Here is a 13,945-nt window from a genome sequence, read left to right on the forward strand (position 1 = left end):
TTCAGCCTCCTGAGGTTGAAGAGGCGCTGCTGCGCCTTCTTCACGATGCTGTCTGTGTGAGTGGACCAATTCAGTTTGTCTGTGATGTGTATGCCGAGGAACTTAAAACTTGCTACCCTCTCCACTACTGTTCCATCGATGTGGATGGGGGGGTGTTCCCTCTGCTGTTTCCTGAAGTCCACAATCATCTCCTTAGTTTTGTTGACGTTGAGTGTGAGGTTATTTTCCTGACACCACACTCCGAGGGCCCTCACCTCCTCCCTGTAGGCCGTCTCGTCGTTGTTGGTAATCAAGCCTACCACTGTTGTGTCGTCCGCAAACTTGATGATTGAGTTGGAGGCGTGCGTGGCCACGCAGTCGTGGGTGAACAGGGAGTACAGGAGAGGGCTCAGAACGCACCCTTGTGGGGCCCCAGTGTTGAGGATCAGCGGGGAGGAGATGTTGTTGCCTACCCTCACCACCTGGGGGCGGCCCGTCAGGAAGTCCAGTACCCAGTTGCACAGGGCGGGGTCGAGACCCAGGGTCTCGAGCTTGATGACGAGCTTGGAGGGTACTATGGTGTTGAATGCCGAGCTGTAGTCGATGAACAGCATTCTCACATAGGTATTCCTCTTGTCCAGATGGGTTAGGGCAGTGTGCAGTGTGGTTGAGATTGCATCGTCTGTGGACCTATTTGGGCGGTAAGCAAATTGGAGTGGGTCAAGGGTGTCAGGTAGGGTGGAGGTGATATGGTCCTTGACTAGTCTCTCAAAGCACTTCATGATGACGGATGTGAGTGCTACGGGGCGGTAGTCGTTTAGCTCAGTTACCTTAGCTTTCTTGGGAACAGGAACAATGGTGGCCCTCTTGAAGCATGTGGGAACAGCAGACTGGTATAGGGATTGGTTGAATATGTCCGTAAACACACCGGCCAGCTGGTCTGCGCATGCTCTGAGGGCGCGGCTGGGGATGCCGTCTGGGCCTGCAGCCTTGCGAGGGTTAACACGTTTAAATGTCTTACTCACTTCGGCTGCAGTGAAGGAGAGACCGCATGTTTTCGTTGCAGGCCGTGTCAGTGGCACTGTATTGTCCTCAAAGCGGGCAAAAAAGTTGTTTAGTCTGCCTGGGAGCAAGACATCCTGGTCCGTGACTGGGCTGGGTTTCTTCCTGTAGTCCGTGATTGACTGTAGACCCTGCCACATGCCTCTTGTGTCTGAGCCGTTGAATTGAGATTCTACTTTGTCTCTGTACTGGCGCTTAGCTTGTTTGATAGCCTTGCGGAGGGAATAGCTGCGCTGTTTGTATTCAGTCATGTTACCAGACACCTTGCCCTGATTAAAAGCAGTGGTTCGCGCCTTCAGTTCCACACGAATGCTGCCATCAATCCACGGTTTCTGGTTGGGGAATGTTTTAATCGTTGCTATGGGAACGACATCTTCAACGCACGTTCTAATGAACTCGCACACCGAATCAGCGTATTCGTCAATGTTGTTGGCTGACGCAATACGAAACATCTCCCAGTCCACGTGATGGAAGCAGTCTTGGAGTGTGGAGTCAGCTTGGTCGGACCAGCGTTGGACAGACCTCAGCATGGGAGCTTCTTGTTTTAGTTTCTGTCTGTAGGCAGGGATCAACAAAATGGAGTCGTGGTCAGCTTTTCCGAAAGGGGGGCGGGGCAGGGCCTTATATGCGTCGCGGAAGTTAGAGTAACAATGATCCAGGGTCTTTCCACCCCTGGTTGCGCAATCAATATGCTGATAAAATTTAGGGAGTCTTGTTTTCAGATTAGCCTTGTTAAAATCCCCAGCTACAATGAATGCAGCCTCCGGATAAATCGTTTCCAGTTTGCAGAGAGTTAAATAAAGTTCGTTCAGAGCCATCGATGTGTCTGCTTGGGGGGGGATATATACGGCTGTGATTATAATCGAAGAGAATTCTCTTGGTAGATAATGCGGTCTACATTTGATTGTGAGGAATTCTAAATCAGGTGAACAGAAGGATTTGAGTTCCTGTATGTTTCTTTCATCACACCATGTCACGTTGGCCATAAGGCATACGCCCCCGCCCCTCTTCTTACCAGAAAGATGTTCGTTTCTGTCCGCGCGATGCGTGGAGAAACCCGCTGGCTGCACCGCTTCGGATTGCGTCTCTCCAGTGAGCCACGTTTCCGTGAAACAGAGAACGTTACAGTCTCTGATGTCCCTCTGGAATGCTACCCTTGCTCGGATTTCATCACCCTTGTTGTCAAGAGACTGGACATTGGCAAGAAGAATGCTAGGGAGTGGTGCACGATGTGCCCGTCTCCGGAGTCTGACCAGAAGACCGCTTCGTTTCCCTCTTCTTCTGAGTCGTTTTTTTGGGTCGCTGCATGGGAACCATCCCGTGGCGCTGGTTGTAAGGCAGAACACAGGATCCGCATCGCGAAAAACATATTCTTGGTCGTACTGGTGGTGAGTTGACGCTGATCTTATATTCAGTAGTTCTTCTCGGCTGTATGTGATGAAACCTAAGATGACCTGGGGTACTAGTGTAAGAAATAACACGTAAAAAAACAAAAAACTGCATAGTTTCCTAGGAACGCGAAGCGAGGCGGCCATCTCTGTCGGCGCCGGAAGTAGTTTGTTGACGTTGAGTGTGAGGTTATTTTCCTGACACCACACTCCGAGGGCCCTCACCTCCTCCCTGTAGGCCGTCTCGTCGTTGTTGGTAATCAAGCCTACCACTGTTGTGTCGTCCGCAAACTTGATGATTGAGTTGGAGGCGTGCGTGGCCACGCAGTCGTGGGTGAACAGGGAGTACAGGAGAGGGCTCAGAACGCACCCTTGTGGGGCCCCAGTGTTGAGGATCAGCGGGGAGGAGATGTTGTTGCCTACCCTCACCACCTGGGGGCGGCCCGTCAGGAAGTCCAGTACCCAGTTGACCGGCCCCTGTTCTGAGAAGTGCTGATGCCTCCATTAAGTCTGTGGCGACAGAATGTTCAGCAGTGTTCCAGAGTGTTCTAGTGTGTTCTGAGCACGATGGGCGTTCTCAGAACACATCTGATTAGCCTCACAGTGAGAGAGACGTTCAGTCCCAAATGACACCCGATGTGCCCTGGACAAAAGTAGTGCACTGTATGGGGGGAATAGGGTGCCATTTGGGACGAAGCCATAACAGAACCCTCCCTTACAGAACCCACTCCTCATCCTCCCTTACAGAACCCACTCCTCATCCTCCCTTACAGAACCCACTCCTCATCCTCCCTTACAGAACCCACTCCACATCCTCCCTTACAGAACCCACTCCACATCCTCCCTTACAGAACCCACTCCACATCCTCCCCACCCTTCTCCTCCTCCTCCTCCTCCTCCTCCTCCTCCTCCCCCAGAGAGCCCTCCTACCATCCACCCCCTCCCTTACAGAACCCTCCTACCACCCTCCTCCTCCTCCACCTCCCTTACAGAACCCTCCTACCATCCTCCCCCTCCCTTACAGAACCCTCCTCCTCCTCCACCTCCCTTACAGAACCCTCCTACCATCCTCCCCCTCCCTTACAGAACCCTCCTACCACCCTCCTCCTCCTCCACCTCCCTTACAGAACCCTCCTACCACCCCCTCCTCCTCCCACTCCCGTACAGAACCCTCCTACCACCCTCCACCTCCACAGAACCCTCCTACCACCCTCCACCTCCACAGAACCCTCCTACCATCCTCCCCCTCCCTTACAGAACCCTCCTACCACCCTCCTCCTCCTCCACCTCCCTTACAGAACCCTCCTACCACCCCCTCCTCCTCCCACTCCCGTACAGAACCCTCCTACCACCCTCCACCTCCACAGAACCCTCCTACCACCCTCCACCTCCACAGAACCCTCCTACCATCCTACCCCTCCCTTACAGAAACCTCCTACCACCCTCCTCCTCCTCCACCTCCCTTACAGAACCCTCCTACCATCCTCCCCCTCCCTTACAGAACCCTCCTACCATCCTCCCCCTCCCTTACAGAACCCTCCTACTACCCTCCTCCTCCTCCACCTCCCTTACAGAACCCCCCCCCCTCTCCTTCTCCCTTACAGAACCCTCCTACCACCCTCCTCCTCCTCCACCTCCCTTACAGAACCCTCCCCCCTCTCCTTCTCCCTTACAGAACCCTCCTACCACCCTCCACCTCCCTTACAGAACCCTCCCCCCTCTCCTTCTCCCTTACAGAACCCTCCTACCACCCTCCTCCTCCTCCACCTCCCTTACAGAACCCTCCCCCCTCTCCTTCTCCCTTACAGAACCCTCCTACCACCCTCCTCCTCCTCCACCTCCCTTACAGAACCCTCCCCCCTCTCATTCTCCCTTACAGAACCCTCCTACCACCCTCCTCCTTTCTTTACAGAACCCTCCTACCACCCTCCTCCCCCTCCCTTACAGAACCCTCCTACCACCCTCCTCCCCCTCCCTTACAGAACCCTCCTACCACCCACCTCCTCCTCCCCCTCCCTTACAGAACCCTCCCCCCTCTCCTTCTCCCTTACAGAACCCTCCAACCACCCACCTCCCCCTCCCTTACAGAACCCTCCCCCCTCTCCTTCTCCCTTACAGAACCCTCCAACCACCCACCTCCTCCTCCCCTCCCTTACAGAACCCTCCTACCACCCTCCTCCTCCTCCCCCTCCCTTACAGAACCCTCCCCCCTCTCCTTCTCCCTTATAGAACCCTCCCCCCTCTCCTTCTCCCTTATAGATTCCCTGGAAGGAAGAGAGGTTTCTCTGTAAGTGTCAGCCTCCTCCTAATTCACTTAGGGTTTTACTGCCTTGAACTGAGAACCACACTGGCCAGCACAGACATGGTGCCTATTCTCTAACAAGCCTGCCTGGTTGGACAATGTAGGCCCTATTCCCTACATAGTGCCGTACTCTTGGCCAGATCTACAGAGCCCTATGTGGCAGCTGTGTGTGTGTGTGTGTGTCTGTCTCTGGTGTGTGTTGGGTTAGTACCTCATAGGATCGTGGGAGTGCATCTCTATGGGTCGAGGCGTGCCCCCTGGACCCCCTCTGGTCAGGGCATCAATGAACCCCCGCACCACCACACACCTCCGAGCTGTCCCAAACTCATCCAAGGTGTACCTGAGAGAGAGAGAGAAAGAGAGACAGAGAGAGGGGGGAGGGGGGAGGGGGGTGGAGAGAAAGAGTCAGAGAGAGACAGAGAGAAAGAGAGAAAGAGAAAGCGAGAGAGAGAGAGAGAAAGCGAGAGAGAAAGCGAGAGAGAGAGAGAGAAAGCGAGAGAGAAAGCGAGAGAGAGAGAAAGCGAGAGAGAGAGAGAAAGCGAGAGAGAGAGAGAAAGCGAGAGAGAGCGAAAGAGAGAGAGAGAGAGCGAAAGAGAGAGAGAGAGAGAGCGAAAGAGAGAGAGAGAGAGAGCGAAAGAGAGAGAGAGAGAGTGAAAGAGAGCAAGAGAGAGAGAGAGAGAGAGAGAGAGAGAGAGAGAGAGAGAGAGAGAGAGAGAGAGAGAGAGAGAGAGAGAAAGAGAGCGAAAGAGAGAGAGAGAGAGAGAGAGAAAGAGAACGAGAGAGAAAGAGAGAGAGAGAGAGAGAGAGAGAGAAAGCGAGAGAGAGAGAAAGCAAGAGAGAAAGCGAGAGAGAAAGCGAGAGAGGCAAAGAGAGAGAGAATTTCAAATCATCATGGAAGGTTACCAAGACATTTCTGATCAGAATAGGCCTCATCCTGTTGGAGGAAGAAGCAGAGAGATGTGGGTTGGCAGCCCACTTCATTACTGCCTGCCATAAGATGAGACAGTGTCTGACAAACCAACCAACCTGCACATGTCTTCGTATTATTTAATTATTGATTTCCATGTCTAATATAACCCTTGATTCTGGAGCTTACTGATCGGCCTATTTGTGATTATCTCGATGATTTTAAGGATGTTGTTATTGATATTATTAATGAATCATTCCCTTTCCAAAGTAAACTTTGACAATATGTACATTGTTACATCAATAAAGCAATTGTAATTTAATTGAGACAGAAAGAGAGGGAGAGAGAGAGAGAGAGAGAAAGAGAGAGACAGAAAGAGAGAGACAGAAAGAGAGACAGACAGACAAAGAGACAGAAAGAGAGAGACAGAAAGAGAGACAGACAGACAAAGAGACAGAAAGAGAGAGACAGAAAGAGAGAGACAGAAAGAGAGACAGACAGACAAAGAGACAGAAAGAGAGAGAGACAGAAAGAGAGACAGACAAAGAGACAGAAAGAGAGACAGACAAAGAGACAGAAAGAGAGAGACAGAAAGAGAGAGACAGAAAGAGAGACAGACAAAGAGACAGAAAGAGAGAGAGACAGAAAGAGAGAGAGACAGAAAGAGAGAGAGACAGAAAGAGAGAGAGAGACAGAAAGAGAGAGAGACAGACAGAAAGAGAGAGAGAGACAGAAAGAGAGAGAGAGACAGAAAGAGAGAGAGAGACAGAAAGAGAGAGAGAGACAGAAAGAGAGAGACAGAAAGAGAGAGACAGACAAAGAGACAGAAAGAGAGAGAGACAGAAAGAGAGAGAGACAGAAAGAGAGAGAGACAGAAAGAGACAGAAAGAGAGAGAGACAGAAAGAGACAGAAAGAGAGAGAGACAGAAAGAGACAGAAAGAGAGAGAGACAGAAAGAGATAGACAGAAAGAGATAGACAGAAAGAGAGAGACAGAAAGAGATAGACAGAAAGAGAGAGAGACAGAAAGAGAGAGAGACAGAAAGAGAGAGAGACAGAAAGAGAGAGAGACAAAGAGAGAGAGACAGAAAGAGAGAGAGACAGAAAGAGAGAGAGACAGAAAGAGAGAGAGACAGAGAGAGAGAGAGACAGAGAGAGAGAGACAGAAAGAGAGAGAGACAGAAGAGAGAGAGACAGAAAGAGAGAGAGACAGAAAGAGAGAGAGACAGAAGAGAGAGACAGAAAGAGAGAGAGACAGAAAGAGAGAGAGACAGAAAGAGAGAGACAGACAGACAAAGAGACAGAAAGAGAGAGAGACAGAAAGAGAGAGAGAGAGACAGACAAAGAGACAGAAAGAGAGACAGAAAGAGAGACAGACAAAGAGACAGAAAGAGAGAGACAGAAAGAGAGAGACAGACAGACAAAGAGACAGAAAGAGAGAGACAGACAAGAGACAGAAAGAGAGAGAGAGACAGAAAGAGAGAGAGAGACAGAAAGAGAGAGAGAGACAGAAAGAGAGAGAGAGACAGAAAGAGAGAGAGAGACAGAAAGAGAGAGAGAGACAGAAAGAGAGAGAGAGACAGAAAGAGAGAGAGAGACAGAAAGAGAGAGAGAGACAGAAAGAGAGAGAGAGACAGAAAGAGAGAGAGACAGAGACAGAGACAGACAGACAGACAGGTAGAAACAGAGAGAGACACACGGGGACAAAGCCCTGCCTGGAGGTGACAGCATTCCCTCCCACATATGCCCCCGAGGCACAACTATGACAACATAACTAACAAAAAGGTTCACAACTCCTGCAGCTCTGTCACACGCTGGGTATGTACATAGTCAATGGTAGGCTTCGAGGGGACTCCTATGGTAGTTACACCTATAGCTCATCTCTTGGCAGTAGTACTGTAGACTACTTTATCACTGACCTCAACCCAGAGTCTCTCAGAGCGTTCACAGTCAGCCCACTGACATCCCTATCAGGTCTACAATCATGAGGCATCAAAGCCAAAGGAACTGAGTAATATTAAGAAATGCTATAGATGGAAGGAATGTAGTTTGGAAACCTACCAAAAATAAATTAGGTAACAACAAATTCAATCCCTTCTAGACAACTTCCTGGACAAAACTTTCCACTGTAATAGTGAAGGTGTAAACTTGGCAGTAGAAAATCTTAACATTATATTTGACCTCTCAGCTTCCCTATCAACTCTAAATATATCAAACAGAAAACTGAAGGAAATGGCATCTCTGGCATATTCCCCGATATTTGGAACCAAGAACAGATCACCCCAATCCACAAAGTGGAGACAAATTTGGCCCCAATAACTACAGTGGGATATGTGTCAACAACAACCTTGGGAAAATCCTCTGCATTATCATTAACAGCAGACTCGTACATTTCCTCAGTGAAAACAATGTGCTGAGCAAATGTCAAATTAGCTTTTTACCAAATTACCGTACAACAGACCACGTATTCACCCTGCACACCCTAATTGACAACCAAACAAACCGAAACAAAGGCAAAGTCTTCTCATGCTTTGTTGACTTCAAAAAAGCCTTCGACTCAATTTGTCACGAGGGTCTGTTATACAAACTGATGGAAATTGGTGTTGTGGGAAAAACATGAGACATTATAAAAACCCATGAACACAAACAACAAAGTCTGCGGTTAAAATTGGCAACAAAATTGGCAACATTTCTTTCCACAGGGTCGTGGGGTTAGACTGGGATGCAGCCCCACCCTCTTCAACATATATATCAATGAATTGGTGGGGGGGGCATTGGAACAGTCTGCAGCACCCCGCCTCACCCTACTAGAATCTGATGCCAAATTTCTACTGTTTGCTGATGATCTGGTGCTTCTGTCCCCAACCAAGGAGGGCCTACTGCAGCACCTAGATCTGTCCCCAACCAAGGAGGGCCTACAGCAGCACCTAGATCTGTCCCCAACCAAGGAGGGCCTACAGCAGCACCTAGATCTGTCCCCAACCAAGGAGGGCCTACAGCAGCACCTAGATCTGTCACCAACCAAGGAAGGCCTACAGCAGCACCTAGATCTGTCCCCAACCAAGGAGGGCCTACAGCAGCACCTAAATCTGTCCCCAACCAAGAAGGGCCTACAGCAGCACCTAGATCTGTCCCCAACCAAGAAGGGCCTACAGCAGCACCTAGATCTGTCCCCAACCAAGGAGGGCCTACAGCAGCACCTAGATCTGTCCCCAACCAAGGAGGGCCTACAGCAGCACCTAGATCTTCCGCACAGATTCTGTCAGACTTGAGCCCTGACAGTAAATCTCAGTAAGACAGTTGCCGGGACCACAAATACAAAATCCATCTAGACACCGTTGCCCTAGAGCACACAAAAAACGATACATACCTCGACCTAAACATCAGCGCCACAGGTAACTTCCACAAAGCTATAAACGATCTGAGAGGCAAGGCAAGAAGGGCCTCCTATGCCATCAAAAGAAACATAATATTTGACATATCAATTAGGATCTGGCTAAAAAATACTTGAATCAGTTATAGAACCTCCATGGTTGTGACGTCTGGTGTCCGCTCACCAAACAAGACTTCACTAAATCCGAACTGTACAACGTAAAACACCAAATAATGCATGCAGAGCAGAATTAGGCCGATACCCACTAATTATCTAAATCCAGAAAAGAGCTGTTAAATTCTATAACCACCTAAAAGGAAGCGATTCCCAAACCTTCCATAACAAAGCCATCGCCTACAGAGAGATGAACCTGGAGAAGAGTCCCCTAAGCAAGCTGGTCCTGGGGCTCTGTTCACAAACACACCCCACAGAGCCCCAGGACCAGGACCCAAGCAAATCATGAGAAAACAAAAATATAATTCTTTCCAATGTGTCAAGTAATTAACAAAAAAAACAGAGCAAACCAGAATGTTATTTGGCCCTAAACAGAGAGTACACAGTGGTAGAATACCTGACTTTATGCTTTATTTTAAATGTTTCACTTTGCCAATAAAGCCCTTCGAAATGAAATGAATTGAGAGAAAGAGAGACTCAGTGAGCATAGCCTTGCTATTGAGAAAGGCCGCCGTAGACAGACATGGCTCTCAAGAGAACACAGGCTATGTGCTCACTGCCCACAAAATGAGGTGGAAACTGAGCTGCACTTCCTAACCTTCTGCCCAATGTATGACCATATTAGAGATACATATTTCCCTCAGATTAAACACAGACCCACAAAGAATTTGAAAACAGATCCACATTTTGATAAACTCCCGTATCAATTAGGTGAAATTCCACAGTGTGCCATCACAGCAGTAAGATGTGACCTGATGCCACAAGAAAAGGGCAACCAGTGAAGCTGTAAATACAACCTATATTTATGTTTAATTATTTTCCCTTTTGTACTTCAACTATTTGCACATCATTACAACTCTGTATATAGACATAATATGACATTTGTAATATCTTATATACTATATAAAATCTTATATTACTGATACTATAATACTGTTATATATTACTGCTGCTATAATACTGTTATATATTACTGTTATATATTACTGCTATATATTACTACTGTTATATATTACTGTTATATATTACTGTTATATATTACTGTTATATATTACTACTGTTATATATTACTGTTATATATTACTACTGTTATATATTACTGTTATATACTACTGTTATATATTACTGTTATATATTACTGTTATATATTACTGTTATATATTACTGTTATATATTACTACTGTTATATATTACTGTTATATATTACTACTGTTATATATTACTGTTATATATTACTACTGTTATATATTACTGTTATATACTACTGTTATATATTACTGTTATATATTACTGTTATATATTACTGCTATATATTACTGCTATATATTACTGTTATATATTACTGTTATATATTACTGTTATATATTACTGTTATATACTACTGCTATATATTACTGTTATATATTACTGCTATATATTACTGCTATATATTACTGTTATATATTACTGCTATATATTACTGTTATATATTACTGTTATATATTACTGCTATATATTACTGTTATATATTACTGTTATATATTACTGTTATATATTACTGCTATATATTACTGTTATATATTACTGCTATATAATACTGTTATATATTACTGTTATATAATACTGTTATATATTACTGTTATATATTACTGGTATATATTACTGTTATATATTACTGGTATATATTACTGTTATATATTACTGTTATATAATACTGTTATATATTACTGCTATATATTACTGTTATATATTACTGCTATATATTACTGCTATATATTACTGCTATATATTACTGCTATATATTACTGCTATATATTACTGCTATATATTACTGTTATATATTACTGTTATATATTACTGTTATATATTACTGTTATAATACTGTTACTATAGTACCGTTGCTATGTTACTGTTGTATACTACTGTTATATATTACTGCTATATATTACTGCTATATATTACTGCTATATATTACTGTTATAATACTGCTGCTATATTACTGTTGCTATATTACTATTATATACTACTGTTATAATACTGTTACTATAGTACCGTTGCTATGTTACTGTTGCTATAGTACTGTTACTATAGTACCGTTACTATAGTACTGTTACCATAGTACTGTTACCATAGTACTGTTATATATCACTGTTGCTATATTACTGTTATATATTACTGTTATATATTACTGTTATATATCACTGTTGCTATAATACTGTTATATAATACTGTTATATATTACTGTTATATATCACTGTTGCTATAATACTGTTATATATTACTGTTATATATCACTGTTGCTATAATACTGTTATATATTACTACTGTTATATATTACTACTGTTATGTATTACTACTGTTATATATTACTACTGTTATATATTACTACTGTTATATATTACTACTGTTATATATTACTACTGTTATACATTACTACTGTTATATACTACTGTTATATATTACTGTTATATATTACTGTTATACATTACTACTGTTATATACTACTGTTATATATTACTGTTATACATTACTACTGTTATATACTACTGTTATATATTACTGTTATACATTACTACTGTTATATACTACTGTTATATATTACTGTTATACATTACTACTGTTATATACTACTGTTATATATTACTGTTATACATTACTACTGTTATATACTACTGTTATATATTACTGTTATACATTACTACTGTTTATTACTACTGTTATATATTACTGTTATACATTACTACTGTTATATACTACTGTTATATATTACTGTTATATATTACTACTGTTATATATTACTGCTGTACATTACTGTTATACATTACTACTGTTATATACTACTGTTATATATTACTGCTGTACATTACTGTTATACATTACTGTTATACATTACTACTGTTATATACTACTGTTATATATTACTGTTATATAATACTGTTATATATTACTGCTATATATTACTGTTATATATTACTGCTATATATTACTGTTATATATTACTGCTATATAATACTGTTATATATTACTGCTATATATTACTGTTATATATTCCTGCTGCTATATATTACTGTTATATATTACTGTTATATATTACTGGTATATATTACTGTTATATATTACTGTTATATATTACTGTTATATATTACTGTTATATATTACTGCTATATAATACTGTTATATATTACTGCTATATATTACTGTTATATATTACTGGTATATATTACTGTTATATATTACTGTTATATATTACTGTTATATATTACTGCTATATAATACTGTTATATATTACTGCTATATAATACTGTTATATATTACTGCTATATATTACTGTTATATATTACTGGTATATATTACTGTTATATATTACTGTTATATATTACTGTTGCTATATTACTGTTACTATAGTACCGTTGCTATAGTACTGTTACTATATTACTGTTGCTATAGTACTGTTGCTATGTGACTGTTACTATATTACTGTTGCTATATTACTGTTACTATAGTACTGTTGCTATGTGACTGTTACTATATTACTGTTACTATATTACTGTTACTATAGTACCGTTGCTATATTACTGTTACTATAGTACTGTTGCTATAGTACTGTTGCTATATTACTGTTGCTATAGTACTGTTGCTATAGTACTGTTGCTATGTGACTGCTTCTATATTACTGTTACTATAGTACCGTTGCTATATTACTGTTACTATAGTACTGTTGCTATGTGACTGTTACTATATTACTGTTACTATAGTACCGTTGCTATATTACTGTTACTATAGTACCGTTGCTATATTACTGTTACTATAGTACTGTTGCTATGTGACTGTTACTATATTACTGTTACTATAGTACTGTTACTATGTGACTGTTACTATATTACTGTTACTATAGTACTGTTGCTATAGTACTGTTGCTATATTACTGTTGCTATAGTACTGTTGCTATAGTACTGTTGCTATGTGACTGCTTCTATATTACTGTTACTATAGTACCGTTGCTATATTACTGTTACTATAGTACTGTTGCTATGTGACTGTTACTATATTACTGTTACTATAGTACCGTTGCTATATTACTGTTACTATAGTACCGTTGCTATATTAATGTTACTATAGTACTGTTACTATAGTACTGTTGCTATATTACTGTTGCTATAGTACTGTTACTATGTGACTGTTACTATATTACTGTTACTATAGTACTGTTGCTATGTGACTGCTTCTATATTACTGTTACTATAGTACCGTTGCTATATTACTGTTACTATAGTACTGTTGCTATGTGACTGTTACTATATTACTGTTACTATAGTACCGTTGCTATATTACTGTTACTATAGTACTGTTGCTATAGTACTGTTGCTATATTACTGTTGCTATAGTACTGTTGCTATAGTACTGTTACTATTGTACTGTTGCTATGTGACTGTTACTATGTGACTGTTACTATCTTACCGTTGCTATATTACTGTTACTATAGTACTGTTGCTATATTACTGTTGCTATAGTACTGTTACTATAGTACTGTTGCTATATTACTGTTGCTATAGTACTGTTACTATAGTACTGTTGCTATGTGACTGTTACTATAGTACTGTTGCTATGTGACTTACTATATTACTGTTGCTATATTACTGTTACTATAGTACTGTTGCTATGTGACTGTTACTATATTACTGTTGCTATAGTACTGTTACTATGTGACTGTTGCTATATTACTGTTGCTATATTACTGTTACTATATTACTGTTGCTATAGTACTGTTACTATGTGACTGTT

The 13,945-nt window shown here is 42.4% G+C and overlaps 1 protein-coding gene across 1 annotated transcript in view; it reads right to left on the minus strand.

Moving 5' to 3' along the window:
* Positions 1–13,945, minus strand: part of cog6 (component of oligomeric golgi complex 6) — a 121,432-nt gene that overhangs the window by 58,297 nt on the left and 49,190 nt on the right. The window contains exon 8 of the mRNA XM_031791283.1: positions 4,943–5,071. Coding sequence (XP_031647143.1) covers positions 4,943–5,071 — 129 coding nt within the window. The remainder of the gene's footprint in view (positions 1–4,942; positions 5,072–13,945) is intronic.

The sequence above is a fragment of the Oncorhynchus kisutch genome, linkage group LG15 (assembly GCF_002021735.2).
Source record: "Oncorhynchus kisutch isolate 150728-3 linkage group LG15, Okis_V2, whole genome shotgun sequence".
Taxonomy (NCBI): domain Eukaryota; kingdom Metazoa; phylum Chordata; class Actinopteri; order Salmoniformes; family Salmonidae; genus Oncorhynchus; species Oncorhynchus kisutch.